The sequence below is a fragment of the Mandrillus leucophaeus genome, unplaced genomic scaffold (genome assembly GCF_000951045.1).
Source record: "Mandrillus leucophaeus isolate KB7577 unplaced genomic scaffold, Mleu.le_1.0 Scaffold134, whole genome shotgun sequence".
Classification (NCBI taxonomy): domain Eukaryota; kingdom Metazoa; phylum Chordata; class Mammalia; order Primates; family Cercopithecidae; genus Mandrillus; species Mandrillus leucophaeus.
The window spans coordinates 1,633,126-1,657,124 of NW_012101299.1; the positions used below are offsets into that span (position 1 = coordinate 1,633,126).

The 23,999-nt window shown below is 44.4% G+C and overlaps 1 protein-coding gene across 2 annotated transcripts in view; it reads left to right on the forward strand.

The window, feature by feature from the left end:
• The window catches only part of DPP6 (dipeptidyl-peptidase 6), a 629,240-nt gene that overhangs the window by 539,155 nt on the left and 66,086 nt on the right, over positions 1–23,999 (forward strand). For both annotated transcript variants that reach the window (XM_011973070.1, XM_011973071.1), the window contains 2 exons: positions 946–993; positions 3,047–3,165. In XM_011973070.1, the coding sequence (XP_011828460.1) occupies positions 946–993; positions 3,047–3,165 (167 nt within the window). The remainder of the gene's footprint in view (positions 1–945; positions 994–3,046; positions 3,166–23,999) is intronic.

Genomic DNA, 23,999 nt, shown 5'->3' on the forward strand with positions numbered 1-23,999 from the left:
GACTGAGTTTTCTAGCAGCAGTGGTAGGGGTAGTACTGATGCTGATTGAGTTTTCCAGCAGTAGTAGTAGGGGTAGTACTGATGCTGATTGAGTTTTGCAGCAGCAGTGGTAGGGGTAGCACTGATGCTTACTGAGTTTTCCAGCAGCAGCAGTAGGGGTAGTACTGATGCTGATTGAGTTTTCCAGCAGTAGTAGTAGGGGTAGTACTGATGCTGATTGAGTTTTCCAGCAGTAGTAGTAGGGGTAGCACTGATGTTGATTCAGTATTTACTCGTCCAGGCACTAAGCCAAGTGCTTTACAGACAGTATCTCATTGAATACAACAGTTCCATGAGGTGAGGAGGGTTTACTGCTTTCCCTGTTTTAAAAATAAGTAAATTAAAACAAAAATAAGTAATTTGCTCCAGGTTATTCAGTTGGTAGCAGGTGGATTTGGCTCAGATGAGGGGAGCCCGGGTGGGAGGACTTCACCACCACACAGTTTTGCCTCCCTGCTCCCTGGGTAAGAGCCAAGGTTTCTGCATTGGGTGGTCTTAGGTGAAAATGAATCAACGACTATTTACTGCACCAGGCTCTATGTTTTAACTTGTCTTAAATGTGCTCAGCTCCTTGCCCTTCAGAAGGTGAGTGATCTTGTAAAAGAATTCCACATCCATATTCAGATGTGTGTCATCCCCAACCACAGTGTCCTCCAGCCATGAAGCAGAGGCCAGTACAGGGAGCACCCAAAGCCAATGGAATCTGCACTGGTGCCCCTCAGCCCTTAGGTGTCTGCCCACCCCTTGCTCTGGCCACAGGTGTAGCTGGACCTGAACAGGGGAGCTGCTCTCTGCAGGCCGTGGGCGGCAGTCCCTGAGGAGTGTCCATAGAGGTAGTGCCAGGAATGTGAAGTGCAGATATGCCCTGAAGCAAACTAACCCTGTGCACCTTGGTGATCTTTGCAGCTACTTCCTGAGCACGGAGGACCTGCCTCGGAGACGACAGCTCTACAGGTAGCTCTGGCTCCCCCTGCACACAGGGTTCTCCCCCTTAGGAGGGCATCCAGGCTTTGCAGAATTACACCTTTTCGGCAGTTCAGAAAGAGGGGGCAGCAAAGACAGACCCCACCACAGAGGAGTAGCTGTGGAGTCCGGAGCGAAGTAATGACACTTGCAGAGGCCACCAAAGGGGTCGTTTTGAGACTTTTGAAGCTTTATTTTTCTGCTGTTGTTGACTTGGGTTTTCCCCATCACTCACTTGCCTCTTCTGCTAACGGACGGACTTTTAGCCGTCTTTCCTTTCACCTCTATTCAGTGTCACCTCAGAGGAATTATGCGCCCTCCCCACACTGAGTTTTTGTAGGGAGCAGAGTGTGGTTTGGAAATGAACCAGTGGGTCAGTGCGAGGAGCTGGCCCTGCTGTCCGGCATTGCAGCTCGCTGGCTTTGGGGGCCTCTGCCCTGAGGAAGACAGGAAGCATGATCTTGAAGCTCCTCAATTTGGAAGCAGTCTCAAATTATTTGGGATCAGGGTAAATGAATGAAATTTGATTAGGGAAAAAAAACAAAAAAACATTAATCACAAATATTCTATGGCTATAAAGTAGAAGACTCATATTTATGATGAGGCCCCAAAGGCAATTTCCCATCTCAACAGCCCAACTGTGTGACTTTGGACAAGCTTCCAAATCTCAAAGAGGGCGGGGACACTGTGCCCTGAACTCTGGAGGGGGACTGGATGTTTTCTAGGGCGTGTCCCTCTTCTACATTCACTCCTGTCATCTGCTCAGTCACTGTCCTCACGAAAGGAGGCTTTGGGTTGTGAAGTGAGATTAGCCCTGGGCACTTTCTACCAGGGCCACAGAGGTGAGGAGCGGGTATCTGCTGCCTCCCTGTGCCCCTGCATGGGAAGGCTACAGCCAGTCACACCTAAAGACACCTGAGCCACTGAAGAGGATGTTGTTCAGGGCAGACCTGAGGCTTGAGGCCAGTGGCACATGGTCTAAATGGAGCCAGTGCCTGTTGCCCCCACCCCACTGCTGGGACATGGAAAGCCTCCCTGGTGAACGCAGCCTCCCTTCCCAGCCATTGGCAGCTATGCAGAGAGGATGAGGTCAGCATGAGGGAGCCAGTGGAGGGAGAGTCACAGATGTGCTTCTCCGTGTAGATGTTCCATTGTCGCCACGTGTCTACTAGGAAAATTGAAATCCGCATGTCACCAATTAATAAACGTGAGAGGCTGCCTGGGGCCCCATCCTCTAACTTACAGAATGAGAAGGTTGTCTTCCCTCTCCCATGAAATGTCTTTACTCCTGGAACAACAGTCTTCATATTGAAACCTATGGTTAGAGGGGACCCTCCCAGGGCAAAATGTTCAGATAAGAACTTCTTCCAGGTAGATCCAGTACCTCAGGATCTTTCCATTTTAGGGAGCACATTTTAGGCCTTCTTGACTTGAAATGACCCTTGACCACAGTGGTCCCGGGTAACATCTTCAAGCCAGTTCCCACTTGCCTAGCTCCATTGAATGGGAAGCGCGAGCTCTTGCGGTTTCACTCTGTCAGGGGACGTGGCTTTTGGAAGCTGCCAGAGTTCAGTTCCACCGGTGCTGCTGCAGCCCCTGCCTGCTCGCATGCCAGCGTTTGGAACTCCAGAGAGTTTGAAGATACGTCACCCTGTTTACTGTTCTCAAATTGCTAGCCATCCACTCAGACAGGACACGTGCAGATAGAGTGCTAGATCATAACGCCGACAGCTCCATGCTCCTCGCACCAGGCCATCTGCAGAGCCAGGAGAAGGCAGCATAGGTGACCGCCTGCCGGCCCTCCCACGAGCAAGGGTGCTAAAAGCTCTCGAGAGTGGGAGGGACCCACCAGCAAAGAAAGGTGGAAATGGAACTGGGTGGTCTCAGGGGCTCCAGCAGGGAGACAAAGGGAGAAAGGCCAAGGGACCCTGTAGCAGGGCTCTGCAGATCACCCTCATGGGGAGAGCCCAGCAGTTTGCGGCACCCAACGTGGAGGGCGGCTCCTCTCCGCCCACGTTCACCCCTGTGTCCTTTGCTCTTCCAGTGCCAACACGGTGGGTAACTTCAACAGGCAGTGCCTCTCCTGCGACCTGGTTGAGAACTGTACTTACTTCAGCGCTTCCTTCAGCCACAGCATGGACTTCTTCCTGCTCAAGTGCGAAGGTCAGCTCCTGCCACCCCGTCAGGGCGGAGAGCCCTGGCAGGCACATTTGCAGGGAGGGGCGGGCACACTTGCAGGGAGGGGGCGGCGGCTGTGGTGGGAGCACAGCGTATTCCAGAACAGATGAGGATCCCGCCTACCTGGTAACATTGGTCAGGGGGCGAGATGACTGGACCCCCACAAATCCTGGGGCAGTGGGACTACTTTATGTTTCGTACAGGGGTGCAGCTTATCAGAGTTGTCTGTGCATGCTGTGCTGGTAATCTCTCAGTTTGTCTCCCGTCATCCACAAAAAATAATAGTCCCATGAGCTAGGTAGGGTAAATATCCTACACAGTGATGAGCCTAAGTCAACAATAAAGGTCGTAAAACAATTTCAAAGATTAACTTTTCAGTCATATTTAAGGATGATCAAATATCACCAGGCCTGGTATCCCAGCACTTTGTGAGGCCAAGGTGGGCAGATTCACCTGAGGTCAGGAGTTCGAGACCTGCCTGGCTAACATGGTGAAACCCGGTCTCTACTAAAAATACGAAAACTAGCCGGGCATGGTGGTGAATGCCTGTAATCTCAGCTACTTGGGAGGCTGAAGCAGAAGAATCGCTTGAACCCGGGAGGCGGAGGTTGCAGTGAGCTAAGATCGCACCACTACACTCCAGCCTGGACAACGGAGTGAGACTCCATCTCAAATGACCAGATAAGAAAAAAGGATTGAGGTTATGTTAAAGAAGTCTCAGAAAAATATTTTCCTATGTCCCAATTCATTGATAATTTATCCCAAACTGCAAGAGTTTGATCACAGCAACCAGCATGCACAAAAGAGTAGGCCATGTTGCATACGGGATACAAAGGATACTTTTGCTGCTTGTCCGTATCTTGGAAAGATATGATATGAATCTATGGAAAGGTAAGTCATAAATATGGTCCTAACAAAATATGATCTCCTGCGATGACCTCAAAGAATGAAAATATGCTACAGGCGGAGACTGAGTTCAGGAGCAACTCACTCCTCAGTTAGAGCTTCAATCTCCTAAGCCATAGGTGGAGAATGAATAACTTTTATCAGAGAAATGTCTTTGCTAGCCTTTGCTAGCTGCTGGAGAGCTCATGGCTTCATGACTTTGTTCTCTTTTATCAGTGGCATCTAAAATCTTGAAAATCCACAGAACAGGAACACTCAGCCGCTTTCTCTATGCAAGCTCAGCCCCTGACATTCTTCTAAGACAGCCAGGAGACCACGGAGGGATGAGGGGGGTGCATCTGAAATATAACGTTAGTGCCCCAGTTCCCTCAAAGTTGATGGTACCAAATTCCTCTTTCCTGTGCGTCCCAAGAAGGAGGCCACCAAGGGTCTGAAATTGTAGAGTGCTGTAGGGGAAAGAACCTAAGATCGAACTGACCCACTTCAGGTATCAGGTGGCAAACCCTAAGCCAGAAGTTGAGTGGATTCCCTGATTCCCGATGAGCCAGTGATACAGAGAGGGCCAGCGTCAAGGTCTCCCGGTTCCTAGCCCAGTGAGTCCTGTCTCCCTGGGGCGGGATCTTTGTAAAATAAGAATTTGGGAAATTATAGGGATTGACGGGGCATAGGGATTGGGAAAACTGGCAAGCAGACCCACTAGGAGCCAGAGAGTCTTAGAAGGAGCTACATAATCAGAAACCAGAATCCTGTCTCAGAAGCAGGAGGTAGCTTCAACACACAGGAGGTCATGATCAAACACAGAAGTGAAAAATTGAAGTAGATTTCAAGAAGAGTGCCCCCAGGCAACAATGGTTGAATGAGAAAGGTGACAGAGCCTCCAATGTGGAGATCCTGAATTAGGGGCAGAGGTCATTTTCCAGAGGGGCTTGGTCTGGCCTCAGCAGGAGGCAGAGCCTTTGGGATCTGAGGTCTGCACTGGTCAAGACAGCGACAGTATAGATTTGTATTTCCCAAATTCTTACTATAACCAGCAAGAAGGGTCTGGCTTCTCACCATTCATGGAAAGAAGTCAGATAATAATGAGTTGTGATATGAAGGAGCAATATTTCTTTATTATCTGTGCCAGCAAGGGGAAGAGCAGAAAGCGATTCCACTCTTCAATTTGTGGAGGGTTTCTTTAAAAAAAAAAAAGAAGAAGAAGAAGAAGGATTTGGAATGCAGAAGAGCTTGGGGGGTTAGGAGGTGCCAAGGGGTGTGACTGGCTGTGGTGGCCCCTCTTTAATTATTGTCTGATTTGGTGAAGGGGCTGGCACCTCGTGGGTCCTACCAGGTTATCAGTTAATCACAGTTGGCCTTGTAGTCACTCTTCAGCCATGAGTGGGTTTCAGCCTTGAAGTACATCTTTTGTTAAAGAAAGAATTCTGGAGGTATCTGGGTCCTATCGGGATCTGACCCCTGGAGGTTTTAAGGAAATACATGAGCAGATAAGAGAGCACAGTGTGTGCTCCGCAAGCATCTGGGTCAATAAATGTGCATAAGGCATGAGAGCATAGAATGGGAAAAGAAAGGGAGTGGAGGCCACAGCCCATTCTGAGGCTGTGTTTCAAGATGAAAGGTAACACATAGGCAGCTTGTCTCAAGGTGGTATCTTGAGACTGGGAGAAGGTAGAAGAGGAGAGGAGAAAGAAAAATAGTTTAAATCATGATTTGAGGCTGAGCTGCTCGGTCATATTCCTACCACATACTAACTTCTGCTCCACATGGTGACCCTCCCAGACTCCAGAACCCAACAGCTCACTTGTTGTGTTGTTTGAGATGGAGTCTCGCTCTGTCGCCCAGGCTGGAGTGCACTGGTGCGCTCTCAGCTCCCTGCAACCTCCGCCTCCCGGGTTCAAGCGATTCTCCTGCCTCAGCCTCCCAAGTAGCTGGGATTACATGGATATATAATTTTTATATTTTTAGTAAAGACAGGGTTTTGCCATGTTGCCAGGCTGGTCTCACACTCCTGGTCTCAAATGATCCACCTGCCTTGGCCTTCCAAAGTCCTGGGATTACAGGCATGAGCCACCTCGCCTGGCCCTTGTTAACAAACCCTTTCCCCACTTCCCTTTGGAGGTCACAGATCCCTGCTAAGTTCAAGCTCAAGTTTAGTCTGGATGCCTCATTCTGACAACTGGAAGCCTTTTATGGTTCAGTTTCCATAAGCTGCAGCCCTGGGTTGAAGTTAAAAAGGCTCTCCCAGAAGATCCATGGCCATGGATTTAGGCAGGGAAGTTCCAGTTCCCACATGGCGGATGTAAACATGGAACCCGAGGTAGATAGAAACACAGCCCCGTGTTGGGAGGCTGTTTGGACAAAGGGTTAAAGTTTAGAGAGCACTGTAGGGTGGCTCCTGTGCAGATTTCTAGTCTATCACTGGCCTTCTGTCCCCGGGGGAAATTCATGTTTCTTTGTATGTTTATGTATTTGCAAGGCTTGTGTTGTGGTCTGCAAATAGTTATTGTGAAGAGATGACTCCATAGTTGATACCTGGGAGGGAAAAAGAAGCAAAGAACAAGTACAGCAACACAAGGTCAGACACACAACTGACCCAGCCCCCAGGTACAGCCACACTGGGTCACACACACACAACTGACCTAGACCCCAGGTATAGCCACATTGGGTCATGCACACACATGACTGACCCGGGCCCCAGGTACAGCCACACTGGGTCACACACACAACTGACCTGGGCCCAGGTACAGCCACACTGGGTCACACACACAACTGACCTAGACCCCAGGTATAGCCACATTGGGTCATGCACACACATGACTGACCTGGGCCCCAGGTATAGCCATACTGAGTCACACACACACAACTGACCTGCCCATTTGGCACCTCCACCATCTCACCTTCAGAAAGGATGGGATGCTCCTCCTGCCAATGCCTGGATCCCTATAATAATCAAACAGATTCCTAAAATCTGAAGATAAGAATAGATCTCAGAGCATCTAATCCAGTCTCCACCCTGCCTTTCTTTTGTTGATTAAGAAACTGAACTCTTAGTCATTATGAAATTATCACCTTAGGGTTTCCTGAATCATTTAAGATCTGTTTAAATATTTAGCCTATTGCCTCATCTTAAGGTAGACGTAAACTAGCCCTCTTCTCTACAAAATTTGTCTTTGAAATGTTTACATAATAAGCTATTTTCTGGCTAAAGTAACTTGAATGCCCAAATTAAACTCTCCCCATAGAGGTAACCAAAATCCCACTTACAAAAAGAGATTGTCTGAAAAGGCTGAAATTTACAAAGACAGCAAAGTAAACAGGGCGACAGTAGCAGCCAACTCTGAACCTGGAAGCAGTTACCAGTGATAACTGCCTCAGTAGACCGTGAAGCTGAGCCTCGTTCTGCCATGGGGAAAGCTGAGCAGGCATTGGCGGTGACTGCCTAAGGGATGAGATGATCCATTGCTATGAAATCTTAAAGGAGGAAATGATGATACCCATTTGGATTACTTGGGGCTTTTTGCTGGAGGAGAAGACTCAGGGAAGGTATCAATGATGAGGTGGCATTTAAAACAAATGAGTAGGTAGGATTTGGAATGTGAAAAAGCAGCCCAAGTGGAAGGTACAGCCTGAGAAAAAGCACAAGAAATGTTGTAAGATTATGCGATGGAATCTTTTGCAGCATGTGAATCAGGATCAAGTGAATACAAGCAACCTGATTTAATAAATAAAGATAATTTAAAATAATTTTATTTTTCTCCACATTTCTCAATAGATATTAAAATGGACCCAGATGTGTAGTCTAGAGCAATGTTGAGTCAATGCTCATTTCCTGTCCTGTTTCCTTCACACCCCAAATTATTCTGAGAGATTCTTGGAAACATGTGACAAAAATAACATCTCCACTCCTAGCATTAGAGACTCTTGTTTTCTTCTCCTTCCCTCCTCCTGCAGCATTTTATTATATGAATTGACTTAGTCTTCTACTTGCAACCAGAACCAAAAAAATCCTTCCTTTTTTAGGTTGAGGATAAATGTACCGGCAATGAGAGGCGTCTCTTTGGTAAAATCTGTAAACGTGCCCACATTCAAAGCTGTTCAATCCATCACACAGGGAGGGAAGTGCAAGTAGTTCAGGTTGTCTGGGCATAGGAAGGGATGATAGTCAAAGGATTTAACAGCTAGGACAAGATGGATACCAACCAGCCAAAAGTCGTGTCCCTGAGAGCAGATATAGGCTATCAAACCACATTAGGACATAAGGGTTGGGTATAAAATCATGAAATTATAACTGCTCCATATAGACTTCATCATTCTTCCTGCCTTTCTGCGGGCCTTCCGTTAGGACAGTTTTTGGTAAGTTTAGCTGATATTGACCTATCCAGTAACTTATATTCAGTATTATAACGGATATTCAGCAGTATAACTTTATCGTCTTAGTCCATTTGGGCTGCTGTAGTGAAGTACTATAAACTATGTGGCTTATAAACAACAGACATTTATTTCTCACAGTTCTGGAAGCTGGAAGTCCAAGACCAGGGTAGCAGCATGGTTGATTCTGGTAAGGGCCCTCTTTTGGGTCACAGATGACCAGTTTCTCCTTGTATCCTCATATGGTGGGAAAGATGGTGACAGAGTTCTCTGGGGCCTTGTTATAAGCACACTAATGCCATTCCTGAGGGTTCCACCTTTGGGACCTAATCACCTCTCAAAGGCCTCACCTCTTAATACCATCACGTTGGAGGTTAGGACTTCAATGTATAAATTTGGGGGCAACATAAACAGTCTGTCCATTATAATCATAGCTGATTGTAGCTCATCAGTTGTTTGCAAGCAGTACTTCTGTTTCATTAGTCCTTTGGCATACTGATCTTCTTCTGATGTCCAGTTTTTCTTCCACAGTGTATTTGGTCCAACATCATTATAGAGTTCCATCTAGCAGTATCAACATGTGCTTTCTCTAATTTTTCATTAACTTTTCTTCTGTAGCTTCTCAATATTTGACATTTGTATGCTTATATGTTTATGTTTTATGTTTATAATTCTTAATTCCTTAAAATATTTGATTGTACATACAAACCTAAAAATTATTTTTAGGTTAATAATAATTATTTTAGGTTAATTCCTTAATTCTTTATTGTACATAGAAACCCATAAAATTATTTTTCTACTTTGCACAGTTACATTAAAAATATATTTGAATAGAATATATAAATAGAGGTTCAGGAATGTTTATAGCCACTATATCCACTCACTACTTCACTGGATCCCATCTCTGAATGACAATATTTATATCTAAAGGACATGGGTTTCAGATGACCCCTGGATACTTGTATGAGGGATCAGCTGTAAGCCAGACTCAGTGGAACCTTGTGGAAACTCACCTATCTATGTAATATAGAGAGTTTCTGTCCACCTCTCTATTGTCTGGAAGTGAAACCAGCTATATTCAAAATATTGTATTATGATGTAACCTTTTATGATGATTTTTCAGACAATACCAAGCAGTTTTTGGCATACATATTTAATTGGTCTTCTCAATGACCTAGGGAGATGGTAATAAAAGAAATCATTTTCTACTTATTAAGTTCTTTACAATTTGAAAAGCACATTTCTTTTTTTTTTTTGAGATGGAGTTTTGCTCTTGTCACCCAGGCTGGAGTGCAATGATGCATCTTGGTTCACTGCAACCTCCGCGTCCCAGGTTCAAGCAATTCTCCTGCCTCAGCCTCCTGAATAGCTGGGATTACAAGCGCCCACCACCACACCCAGCTAATTTTTGTATTTTTAGTAGAGGCGGAGTTTTGCCATGTTGGCTAGGCTGGTCTGGAACTCCTGACCACAGGTGATCCACCCGCCTCAGCCTCCCAAAGTACTGGAATTACAGGCGTGAGCCATCGCGCCTGACCTGAAAAGTACATTTCTAATTATATTATAATAGTTGATGACTATGTTCCCATTTCTGATTCCTTGCAAATTATATTCTAGCATAAATAGATCTACTTAGAATTCCCTAAACTCAATATTATTTTTCACATTTCTATGCTTTTGTCTTTGGCTACCTGATAAACCCCTGTACATTCTCCAAGACTTTCAGGGCAGGGTTGATTTTCATCCCCTTCCAGGAGGGATGAATGAGAAATCAGAGAACATGAAAGTGGCTGTGTATTCACCCCCAGACCGACGCCTGTGAAGGAACTCAGTCTTCAGCTGTCTTAGATGACTGGGAATGCCGGGGACAGGGAAAGGCTGGGTGGTCTCACCTTCTAGTCCTGGATAAACCCAATTCCATCTTTAAAGAAAAAAAGTACTCACCTCCTGGACTCACTTCCTAGGACAGCTGTAACAAATTACCACAATCTGGGTGACTTATACCAACAGAAATTTATTCTCTCACAGTTCTGGAGGCCGGAAATCCAAAATCAAGCTGTTGGCCAGTGTGGTTTCTCTTGGAGGCTGTGAGGGAGAATCTGTTCCACTTTTCTCTTGAGCTTCTGGTGGTTGCCAGCAGTCCTTGGCGGTTTTTGACTTACCAATGTATTGCTTTCATCTTTGCCTCAGTCTTCATGTGGTCTTCCCCATCTGTCTCTGCATCCGATTTCCCTCTTCTTATATAGATGTCAATCATTGGATGAGGACCCACCTAATCCAGCGTAGCTTCATCTTAACTTGGTTACACCTGCGAATACCTTGTTTCCAAATAAGGTCACATTCACAGGAACTAAGGGTCAGCACTTCAACGTAACTTTTGCGGGGACACCATTAATCAAACCCACAACACCTCCCTTCTAAGGCCCATATTGCCTTCTTATACAAGAAAGAAAGAGTGCTCAGCTTGTTTTTCTTAGGAACATAAAATTAAGGGCAGCCACACTAGACTGTGCCAGAGACTGTTTTTAATGGCTTCACCGCATTCTGGAAGCAGCAAGAGGGGTCACTGAAGGAAGTAATGTGATACTACCATGTCTTTGGATAGCAACTCTAGCATATTAGAGGAAAAAGAGCAGTTCCAGTATAGATTCTCTCCAGGAATACTTCTTCCCTGACATAATGCAAAATTCACAGTCAAGTGGCATGGAGCTATAACAAGTTCTATAGCGTTTTCTCCTACCCATCTAAATTCAACCCTCAGAACCACTGAACAATGGCATCAAAGTGCCCAATTTACATAATTTGTGTTTCACAGTCCTCGCCTCTGTTTAGAGAACTGGATTTTTCTCTTCAAAATGATTCTCAAGAGTATGATTTATTTTCCTTCAAGTTTTTGAAAAGGACTCAATCAATCCTGTTTCTAAGAAATGTCCAAATGCCACCAGGAAAATGAGTTCATGTATGAATTGGCCATTTGCTGCTTCCCACTGAAACATTTTTTTATGTTTAAAAATAACTAAATAAACTTCCTTTTCTTGAAGCCGAAGATGGAATTATTGCAGTCACTTGCTGCTTTGAGTGGGAGCGAGGCAGTCTGTGTTCATGAATCCCTTACGGCTCTGGGCTCCCACCCCCACCCCTTTCATTGTTTAGTTGTGATTTAAGGAGTTACTTTCCAGACTTTAAGAAGTTTGGTCTTAGACTTAACAGTTTGGTTTATTAAGACAGGCTTCTCCTTCTCCGAGTTGAATGGAACCAATATATTATTGCCCGAACCTAAAATAAAGTGACTCAATTCTGGTAACTATTCTTCTTACTATTAAATATTCCCCAAGATCTTCTGTCGTCACCATCATTGCCATCATCATCAAAATCACGGGAGATTGAAATGGCAATAAGGGAGGTCTGTGGAGTATGGAATCATAGTGCTGGGTTCAAACCTGGACTCTGCCACCTACAGCTTTGCGACCTTGGGCATCTTGGTTAACTTTGCTCAATCCTCCACACCCTCATCCTGAAAATCAGAGGAGTAACAGCATGGCAGTCCCTGCTTATCCACAGTTCTACTTTTTGAGGTTTCAGTTACCCAGAGTTAACTGTGCTCTGAAAATATTACAAACAGTAAGATATTTTGAGAGAGAGAGACACCCATTCATAATAACTTTTATTACAGTATATTGTTATAATTGTTTGATTTCATTATTAGTTATTATTCTTTTCTTACTATATCTAATTTATAAATGAAACTTTATAATAGGTACATATTCACAGGAAAAACATTATATATTTGGGGTTCCATACTATCCTTGGTTTCAGGCATCCACTGGGGTCTGGGAACATGTCCCTGGTGGATATGGGGCACCACTGTACCTGTCCTGTGAGGTTGTTTTGAGGATTAACCTAGATAGTGCATGTAAAGTACTTACCATGGCATCTGATAAATAGTAAGTATTTAATAATAAGTGTTAACTATCATAATTGTTGTCATCATTGTCATCACCTTAGTAATCAATTGAGTTTCTTACACATTCACCTGCTACCCACTCAGTATCCAAAAGTTGGGGCCAAGGCTGGGGGTGGCTAACGTGCATGAACTGAATGAAGCAGCATCTGTTCCCAAATGTGAGTGGGCACTGCGGCACCTCAGCAGGCTCAGGTTGGAACCCCTGGATCTTGCGCTTACACTAGCAAATTCCAGAAGCGGCCATGGATGCCAGAGTCACAAAACATTAAATCAACCGTCAGGCGTGGCAATGAGTACCTGGTGGCTTCCAGAGTGCATGTGCCCACCGTGGTCCTCACAGTTGGTTCCTGGCAGAAGTTAAGAAGTAAATTTCCTGCTTTCTTAGCACTTGCCCTTTCCACCTGCTGTGCCCTTTCCCCTCCATGCCTTCAGATGCTGGGAGCTCCCAGCTGCCCCACCTACATCTTCTCCCTGGAAACCATATTTAACCAGGGAAAATGTCCATGGAGGTGCTATTAAGGTGTCGTGCAAATATGTATACTAAGGTGCTTGTTACTCTTCCCAAGGTTTTAGTCAGAACAGAGCAGTGAGTGGGGCAGGGATGAAAAATAGGAATCAGCCAACCAGCCCCACTTGTTGGGAAGGCACTGGCTGCAGTGCTATGGATGAGAAGGGTTCTGAGGCCAAGTGCAGGGTCAGCAGGAAAGAGCATCATGAGTGATTGATGATGTCATGAAAGTCATGAGTGATTGATGGATGATGTCACAAAAGTCTTGATGTCATTAACATCATGAGTGATTTATGATGTCATGAACATTATGAGGGATTGATGGATGATGTCACGAACATCATGAGTGAGTGATTAATATGAGCAACGTCATGACTAATTGATGAATGATGTCATGAGGGTCATGAGTGATGATATGAATCATGAGCGAGTGACTAACGTCAGGCACATCATGAGTGATCGATGTTACGAATATCATGAGTGATCGATTGATGATGTCATAAACATCATGAGTGACTGATTAATGTCATAAACATCACAAGTAACTGATGTCATGAATGTCCTGAGTGATTAATGACATGTGCATCAAGAGTAATTGATTGATTCCATGGATGTCATGCATGATTGAAGGGTGATGTCATGAATGTCCTGAGTGATTGATGGATGATATCATGAGTGTCCTGAGTGATTAATGACTCGAGCATCATAAGTAATTGATTGATGTTATGGATGTCATGAGTGATTGATGGATGATATCATGAGTGTCCTGAGTGATTAATGACACGAGCATCATAAGTAATTGATTGATGTTATGGATGTCATGAGTGATTGATGGATGATGTCATGAACATCCTGATTGATTAGTGATGTGTACCATCCACAGTCGTGGGGGAACAGGTGGCAGCCACATGCCATTCATCTATGATGTTTGGTGTAATCCCCTGAAATGAATGAATACCTCCACACAGTGAGACTTCAGAGTCCATATTATCCAAGATGACATACGTTTGGAAGTTTGAGTTTTATCCTAAAACTCACCTTGTTCTGCAGAATGAGGTGAAGGAGCTTGTTTTTTTAAGGGCCTAGACTCCTGAAGCATTATGGTGAGCCAAAATATAAGTGACAGCACGTCACTTCAGAGAAGAGAAAAGGGCATGCATGAAGAGATAGAGATTGAGACTCGGTTACCTGAAGGGATGCAAATGGCTTCATGGAAACTCTCCTGAGGGAGGCTGTTGCCCAGGGTTTCTGACTGAAGGGCACCTCTTCTGTCATACATCTTTTGAATGAGGGAGAAGAAATCTCCAGATCCTTCCAGAGTGGCTCAGGGCTGACACTGTGTCACACGCCTTCAGAGCACTGGATCAACAATGTAAGCAGGCGTACCCTTTGCATGATCCCAACATAGGAATTAAATATTCTACTGCTGCTCAAATTATTTGCTAATAACTCATGCCTAACCATAAATGAGTAGTCCCAGAGCTAGAAAAATAATACATAGTGTGCATCTTCATTGATAAAATGGTATTATTAGCCTCAAACATGTAGGGTGCTATTAACTCCCAACAGCAAATTTGAAAGAAAATGGTTTGGTTCTACAAACTAGTTAATCCTCTAGACATCTCTTATATCAAAATTTCCAAGGAATTAACCTCAGCTGCCCTTTTTAATTTTGAATTTGTCTAAGTGAATGTTTAGAACCGGTTTGAAGCTCCTTGGAGCATTGCTGGTGTGTTTGTAAGAACATCTGTTCAGTCTCTCAAACATTTGGAGCCATTACCTTTGAGGCTGCATGAACCAAGAACAAGGAGAAGAGTTCTCAAGGCAGGTTATATTGTTAGTGTAAGTGACATGAATACTTTGGAACATGTCACACTCTTCAGTAAACGCTACCAGACACCAAGCAAACCACTCATATTCCTCCTCAGTAACAACCAAACATCTCCCATGGAAAAGAAGCTTCTCACTTTCCCACTCGACACCTTTCCCGTTCCTGGGCAGTGGCAGGTATGCTAAACCTGGTACCAGCGTGACTTTCTACACTGGAGGCCGTGTCCTGCAGTGTTTTACCTGAAATGTCCATTAAAAATCAATAATGGGGCCAGGCGCGGTGGCTCACACCTGTAATGCCAGCAGTTTGGGAGGCCGAGGCAGGCGAATCATCTGAGGTCAGGAGTTCAAGACCAGCTTGGCCAACATGGTGAAACCCTGTCTATACTAAAAATACAAAAATTAGCCAGGCTTGGTGGCACATGCCTTTAATTCTAGCTACTCAGGAGGCTGAGACAGGAGAATCACTTGAACCCAGGAGGCAGAGATTGCAGTGAGCCGAGATCGTGTCATTGCCCTCCAGCCTGGGCAACAAGAGTGAAACTCTGTCTCAATAAATAAATAAATAAATACAGCCCAATAAATAATGCCTCTAGAATGTGTCTATTTCTTTTATCCTTGTTGCCCCTGCTCTGGGTAATAAAAGCCGTTTTGTTACTGGTCAGTTTTCCTGTGAGATTTCCCACTAACCAGTTCACCTTGCTTCTGCCTGAATATGACCAAATGGTATTTCCTAAAGAATATCTCTCTTCAAAATGGCTTCCAGAACACATACGTTTCTCTTTTTTCTAAGTAAAATGATAGAAGAAATAAAAAACATTTAAAAAAATAAAAACAGTGCCACTGGGCCACTAGGAAGGGGCCCCAATGGACTAGAATGTTGAAGAATTTTTGTAAAGTTAACATAAATGGTTCACTGTTAAAGTGAAAGCCAGACACAGGGAGTGTAACACAATTGGCAAAAGACATGACAATAAAATGAAGACCAAAAAGAAGTTTGTTTTTTAAAAATTCTGAATTGTGGAGCACCTGTCAGAGTAGACGCTGCTGCCTCCCATTTTTGCCTCTAAGACAGAAGGAGACTTGGCCAGGGAGACTTCCAGAGTGGACGGTGGGGCTGGAAGGGGAGCTGCACCGCAGGTGGCCACAAAGCCAAGGCCCCAAGCACTGCAAGAGGCCCTGTCACCCCTCATCACTGCCCTGTCTCCACCCACATGGGAATCTGCATTCATGGAGGGAGCAGCTCTATGGCTGCTGAAGCCACGTGCCCACAGCCTGGGCCGCACCTGGACGAGAGAATAGCCAATGGGGTACCACTGCAGCACACAGGACATGCGAAAGGGAGGCCTCAGACCGAGCACCTGGGAAGGAAATCCCTGGAGAAGCATTTTAAAGATGTCGTCCATTCGCTGCAGCCAGACCGACTGTAAATATCCTCCGAGAGATTCCAGAAGGCATCACCTTGACCACACAGAGCGGTAAAGAGCAGACTGCTGTGAAAATGAAGGAAGCTGACTGCTCAAGACTTACAATATTTACAAAACAAATATTTTTAAATTCAGAAGAAGAACTGAATAGGTAGGGTAGTCGAATACCCCAGTTGCCCCCAAAAGCCTGGATCACGCTGACGTAAATGAATAAGGCCTCTTAATTATTTCTAGTGCTTCTTCCCTTCACTTTCTGAAGTATTCTCGTTTGATCTAAATTATGAACAGAACAACACCAAAAAGTGCCCTAGAAAATACAACTGAAGGGCTTCCCAGAAGACCCGAGAACTGGATAAAGATGAACATTTAAAAACTTGAGAGCTATGAAAAATAGATCCAACAAATGTAATCTCTTGGTAGAGGCTTTAGAAGGAGAGACTGGGGAGAAGGAAGGGGAAAAAAATAAACCGAGCTATGATGGAAAAAACTTTCCCCACACTTTTGAGTCATTAGGCAAAAAAAACCTAATGACTTAATTCTAAGAATTTTGGAAAAGATCTAACGATAGATACCTCCTAATAAAACTTGACAATTCGAGTTTAGAAATTACATAAGATTACAGGCCAGGCACGGTGGCTCATGCCTAACTGCACTAACTAATTTAATATAGACTGGTCCCATGAAACGTGTTCTTCATGTTTACTGAAAGCGTATTTTTAAGGCCAGTGTTGGGGACGCCCTTCTGGCTGCTGTACTTCAAGATGTTCTCTGCAGAGGGTCATTTGGAATAAATTTTCCTCTGGTCTCAACACCAGGAATGGTTGAGCGTCTCATAACCTATCTAATGGGCTGTGAATCGTGTTCCCCTACCCTGTGTTGGCTGCTAGAGAGCTTAGCATGAAATGTGTGGCATATGTGGGTAGGTCTTTATAGCACACATTTTATATTTTACTTGTTTTCCTGATTTCTTTTCTTTTTTTCTTCTTTTTACATTGTTCTGATAGTCTCACCTACTCATTTTAAGCTTATTTCATTTTTATCTGTGCATTCATATCATCCTTATCTGCCTTCAGTTCTTTTTGCCCCTAGATCCAACATGGATAGACCGATAATAAATGAGAGGGAAATGATTGATTGGCGGGTAGATACATATATCTACCTATTCCAAGTGAATGCATAGACCTTCTTGGCAACTTTATATGAGTCTTCTCTATTACTTCAGAGGGAAGTACTGGTGCCTGTGGATAAAGTTTTAGGGAGCCAGATTTCAATTTAACATAAAGAAAAAGTCACCAAGGTCCTAACCATCATTGTGTGGATCTCACTGTGTGTAATATATGGACATACGGTGAAGGTGGACATGCCAAACTGTCGTCCCAGGAGTTCTCCAGGCAGAAACTAGATGACCAGTGATAGGCACATTTTTGTAGGATCGCTGTTTAGATTATTTTGGACTAGATGGACTAAGGCCCTTGCCAGTTTATATATTGTTTTTTTAGTTTTGTTAGTATTAAAATGTTTTCTCAAGTCAAAGTATAGCATTTGCTTTTCAGTTCAATCAAAGGAAACAGTAAAACCATTTTGGTGACTACAAAATGTCAACTACTAATTAAGATATATAGGTCAAAGTTACAGCCTCTTGTTAATCCCCATCACCCTCCAGGAAATTCACACCAAGCCTTTGCAGACCCACAGCAGCACTTTCAGTTAAAAGCCACTGTGGAATACATGTCTCAAGTTTCCCTGATGTTCTTTCTGTACCTGTCAAACTAGCAACTTATTTAAATATCTGATACAACCTCCAAGATTCAACCCCATAAACTTTCCCTGGTCACATCCTCACTTCCTCCTTCCCTGGGGCTCTGAGGGCATTTTTTGCCTTTACACTGTTGCATCTTGTCCATCTCCCTTACAGGTGCTGAGCTCCCAGAGGCAAGACTGTTTCACTGACATCGATGCAGCAGCCTTGTAATAGACTGTCTTCATCCATTCGGGCAGCCGTAACAAAATACTGTAAACTAGGCAGTGTCTAAACAGCAGCAATTTATTTCTCACAGTTCCAGAGGGTGGGAAGGCCAAGGCCAAGGCAACTCGGTGTCTGGTGAGGGCGTGCTCTCTCACTGCATCCTCGCATGGTGGAAGGGGCAAGGGAGCCCTCTTGGGCCTTTTTTATTAAAGCCCTAATCCTATTCAGAGGTCTCCACCCTCGTGACTCGATCACATCCTAAGGCCCCACCCCCTAACACCATCACCTTGTGGGTAAGGATTTCAACAGAGGAATCTAGAAGAGACACAAACATTCAAACCATAGCCCAGACTGAGTATATGTAGTTGATACATGAACAGCCATTGAGTCCTGACACCGTGCCAGACTGTGATATTCACTTTGTGGGTTCAGGGGGCAAGAAGACCCAGTCCAAGCTCATAGGGACCTTACGGACCAAAGCTAGTGACAGTGTCACCCACCCCACCCTCACTTCATCTACGCCTGTGCTCACGGATGCCTCCCTGGCACCCTCTCAAAGACCCACCCTAATTGCTCTCTAGCCCTCATCCTGCTCCTCCATCCTGTTTCCTGCTCCTCATCCTGTTTTCTCGGTTGCACATTTCACTCCTGCCATTGATTTTTCTGTGTATGTTTTCAAATGCCCATCTTCCCAACTGGCATGTCAGTTCGGTGAGTATAGGAACTTGTCTGACCCACCACTTTGATCCTAACATCTAGTGCAAGAGCTGTGGCATAGTGTCCTCCATCAATTAGCATTTTTGAATGGGTGAATGAAAGCTGCACTACCATACTATACTTTGGGGCCAATGTAGACCTAGTTTAAGGTCATAATCTTACTCTAGAACTTCCTGGAAAATAAGTTAATACACACGCCATTTTTAGGTTACAATAAAAGCTGCTTCTCACGTTGTGAGTAGCCAAAATATTCTTTGAGACATTATTATTATTTTTTTTTGCCCTCATTTATAAAAGCATGCTCACAAGATCTGGAAGTGTGAACACTGATTTAATTTTTTTAAACAGAAATGTTGTAAACAATGAAAGAGGATCAAAAACAAATTAAAATAATGCAATATGCAGTTTGAGCCAGGGGTCTGATGCTGTGGTGAGCTATGATGGCACCACTGTACTCCAGCCTGGGTGACAGAGCAAGATCCTAACTCTAAAATAATAATAATAACAATAATGCAATATGTAGTTTTAAACCCTATACTTAATGCACAGTAAATGGGTCTGAATGAATTTTCCAAGTGAACACATAGATCTTCTTGGTAACTTTATATGTGTCTTCTCCATTACTTCAGAGGGAAGTACTGGTGCCTGTGGATAAAATTTTAGGGAACTGGATTTAAACTTAACTTAAAGAAAAAGTCACTAAAGTCCTAATACATCATTGTATGGATCTCACTGTGTGTAATATATGGACGTACGGTGAAGGTGGACATGCCAAACTCTCATCCCAGGAGTTCTCCAGGCAGAAACTAGATGACCAGTGATAGGCACGTTTTTGTAGGATCCCTGTCTGGATTATTTTGGGCTAAATGGACTAAGGTCCTTGCCAGTTTAAGAGTCTGTGATTGTTCTTCTCTGACTGACTCAGTAGAGCAGCTTCAGGGCCCATTGCAGCACCCAGGCAGATCTGCCACCTTCTCCAAAGATCTTGTGTCTCTGGCTCCATGCAATGGTGCTGACGGTAATAATAAAAAACCAAATGCATGGAGAGATACTAAAGTGCGTTCTGATTAATCATCAAAATTCATTGGATCTATGAAGTCAAAATTTAGTATTCTGCAAACTTTGTTAAATTGCCTATTTTGAAAAGTTGATCTTTGTCAGTCACTCAAGACAAAGTCAGTTCCATTCTTCTCCTTAGTGGCTGTTGTGAAAAGTCTGTTTCTTAGTTGTAGATCAGGAAACAGTGCTGCTTGACTAGAGGATTCCTCGCCTTACACAAAAACTGCTGACACATTTTGATCAACAGTAAAATACTTATCCATCTCTTCCACCCATCTTTCAAAAGTGGATAACTTATTCAGATAACTTATTCTTTAAGGAACTTTTGTTGTTGTTGCTGTTTTGTTTGTTTGTTTGCTTTTTGAGACAGAGTTTCGCTTTTGTTGCCTAGGCTGGAGTACAGTGGCGAGACCTCAGCTCACTGCAACCTCTGCCTCCCAGGTTCAAGCGATTCTCCTGCCTCAGCCTCCCAAGTTGCTGGGATTATAGGTACGTGCCACCATGCCCAGCTAATTTTGTATTTTTAGTAGAGACAGGGTTTCACCATGTTGGCCAGGCTGGTCTTGAACTTCTGACCTCAGGTGATCCACCTGCCTCAGCCTCCCAAAGTGCTGGGATTACAGGTGGGAGCCACCGCACACTGCCAGGAATGTTATCTTAGTAAAATGAATTATAAGAGGTAGGAAGCATTTACCAGCTCCTAACAAAAGTTTCTACTTTAGCTATGAAGACATAAAAGAATCAGTCCCAAACTTAATTATTGATGCTAATGAGGAGGAAAAAGATGAGAGAAAATCAGGTGCTTCCCTGGCTGTGCATTTCTGCTTCAGCAATTCCCTGTTGTTTAAGAAAAAGGTGGCAAACACAGGTGCCCACTGCAGCCAGAAAGGAATGGAAATGAGTGAGCCCCTCTTTGTGTCATATAATGGAGGCCACTGGAGCGAACCCCCAGTCTCTGACAGCAGCCACTGTGACTCAGCTCCGGTCAGTCATTGCCATTCAGAAACTGTTAGATTTCCAGTTCTTCTAGTATTTCAACAGAAGTACAAAATCCATATTTTCACATAAAAATCTGATTTTTAAATGTTGACAACCCATTACAATTTGAAAAATATTTCTTTTGGCAAAATGAAACACCTGCAGGCCACATCTGGTCCATGGGTGACCAGTGAGTGGTGTTCCCTTGAATCAATATACCAGATGGCCAAAGAGGACTTCTTGCTGTTTCTCAGCCTCACTTACAAGCTGCTCACTGGGTCATTGTGAAATCACCAAAGCTTACATAGCCAGAGGGAGCCATAACAGAAGTGGATGTGCTTAAGTCTTAAGGATCCAACCTGGACACTCAGGAAACCACAATACTTTTTACACTGATCTGTATGTGAGACGATTTTAAATCTACCTGTACTGAATTCCAAGCTATGCAACACAGCTGAGTAAGACAGTGTTCGTAGTAATACATTTCTCCACTTCAGCTTGCATAAATTGTCTTCCAAGAAAAGGGATATTTGTCACTTGTTCTACCAGCTGTCAGTCAGTCTTCTCTTGATGCTCTGGGAAGCTCTTTGGCCTCCTCAGTGCCTTCGTCACCGACGTGAGCATCTGTCCGTGTGAGGAAGAGAGAATGCCGTCATGACAGGGATTGTGGTGACTGTTGAGTCTGCGTTTGCTGCCTCTGTGTTGAGGAAACCAGGGCCCTGGACTTGCGCATGGCTAGTTAAGAGGGGTCAGGACTGCTTCCCCGTGCCCCTACTGCCACGCCGCTGTTTCTCCAATGTTGGTCTTCTCGTTCATGTTCTGGTTAGTTCAGTAGCAGGTCACTGAGGCTTTCTGTGCTTGGCACACAGCACGTGGAGAAGGAACAGGAAACAAACCTGCAACATTCGCTAAGGGAACGGTAGAAACAAAGATCAGGGTCACACATTGATTCTCACAAGGCCTGTTGGTTTCATGAGCACTGGTTTTATAGCTTCTCAAACCACGGCTAACTCACATCTAGGTGAGAAAATAGCAGATGGTGATTCCAGCCACTCATCCCACCACCCAGAAACTTATATCCTAGTGAGTAACTGCAGAGCAATCAGTCCAAAGGGAATTGCTTCACCCCACATTTCACAAACGCAAACCCATGATCATTACAAGAATGGGAACTGCACCTAATCGTAAGAATGGTGAGCGGTTCCAATTCTGCACATTCTGAGTTTGGCATAGCGCATGAGTTTAATAAATATTTGATGCCTTCAAATAGGAACAAGGAGTTTTATGGATACAAAATGTGTCTTAAGTAACTGTTGAGAAAAGAAATGTTGGCTTAGCTTTAGAGAAAGTCTCTGTCTTCCTATACCACTCTTTATTTTCTAGACATTAAATTGGATGTATATTCTTGGTCAATATCCCATATTAAAAATGTACTCACCGAAAATATTAGTGTAGGTGACATTTTGCTTTGTAATCTTGATTCCCTGGCCAGTTTCCCTGTTATCTTCCCAATTGTCTCCTAGCTGAATTGTTCAGTGGTTATTATTTTACAAACTCATGGAGATTCACAAGGACGAAGATGTCCATTTCTCCACCAACACCCAAAGGCTTCTTGAGAACCTCCCGGTGATGAAAATTGAGAGGGTTTCTATGTGCTAGAGCTACTAACCAAACATGGAACCACAGCCTCTCCTTGGCACTGTTGTCCAACAGCAACGACAAAGCCTAAATAGAGCAGAGAGGGGAGAGATTCGAATAATGAATTAGAAAAACTCCTTACAAAGTGCTTTCTTCAAGAAATGTGGGACCAAAGAGGCCTGCAGCTTTGTCTCTTAATGGAGATAAAGTAGGATCATCCATATGCTTAAAATAGTCACATGCAAAGAAAAATGAGCAGAGACATCTGGCTAAATGTTACATCTGCTTTCACTTTCATTAATTTTCTTTCCCAGAAGAAGGTATTAGTTAATGTTAGACAGCTGTCGAATGATACACCACTTTAAACACATTTTTAAAGCCACTATTTCATAGTTTGTAGCTGTAAGTCCATCAGAGTGAGACAACATGAACATGAATATGGAGAACCTAGAAACACAACATAGCATCTATCATAGTTGACGTCATTTCCTAGCATGTAGTTTAAGCTATGTTGACAAGAAGTGTCTGAAGTTTTTATTACTTGTTTCAACTTAGAATGGTAATATATACTATTTTTAAATCAGGTGTTATGGGCATATGAGATATATAATCTACATTGAAATCCACCCCTTCCCAGACACATGCGTCCACACACATATGCACGCACACAGGCACACACACACGCACATGCACGCACATGCACACACACGCACACATGCACACGCACACACGCGTGCACATGCACACACACACGTTAAGACACTCACTGATTTTGAATATCTCACTCAGCTCTTCCCTATTCTCAATCTCTTATCCTTTTTCTTCCCCTCTTCCTCCTCTCCCCTCCCTTCTCCTTCCCCTCCCTTCTTTATTCTTCTGGCCAATTCAGTCTCAGAGCCTTTAGCTGGGTGAAGACAGGTGGGCATCTGCACAGAGAAGCAGCCCTGCATGGGCTGCCTGAGCTCAAGCCAGGAGGTGGGGGCATCTGCCCGCCTGGGAGCACCTGGGCTGTAGAGCCAGCCCTGAGCAGGAAGAGGAGGGCGTCGGCGCAGAGGGGCGGCCTGACGTGGGAAGTCAGAGCCTGAGAAGAGTAAGGGGTGCATCTCTCAGAAAGGGTGGCCCAGTGGGGGTGTCCAAGCCCAAGGAGAGTGAGGAGGGGGTGTCTCCCAGAAAGGGTGGCCTGGTAGGGGTGCCCAAGCAGAGTGAGGAGGGGGTGTCTGCCTGAAAGGATGGCCCGGTGGGGGTGTCAGAGCCCAAGCAGAGTGAGGAGGGGGTTGTCTGCAAGGGGAGGTAGCAGCGGTGGTGATGAAAATGTCTTAGACTCGGGAGCTAGATCAAGTCAGAACAGTAAAGATCATGAAAACCCAGTTTCTCCCTGTGGGGATGGAGTCATACATATAGGCAGGTGGAAACTGGAGGCACACCTGCGTGGTGCTGGACTGGATCTGGGGGGAGTGGAGT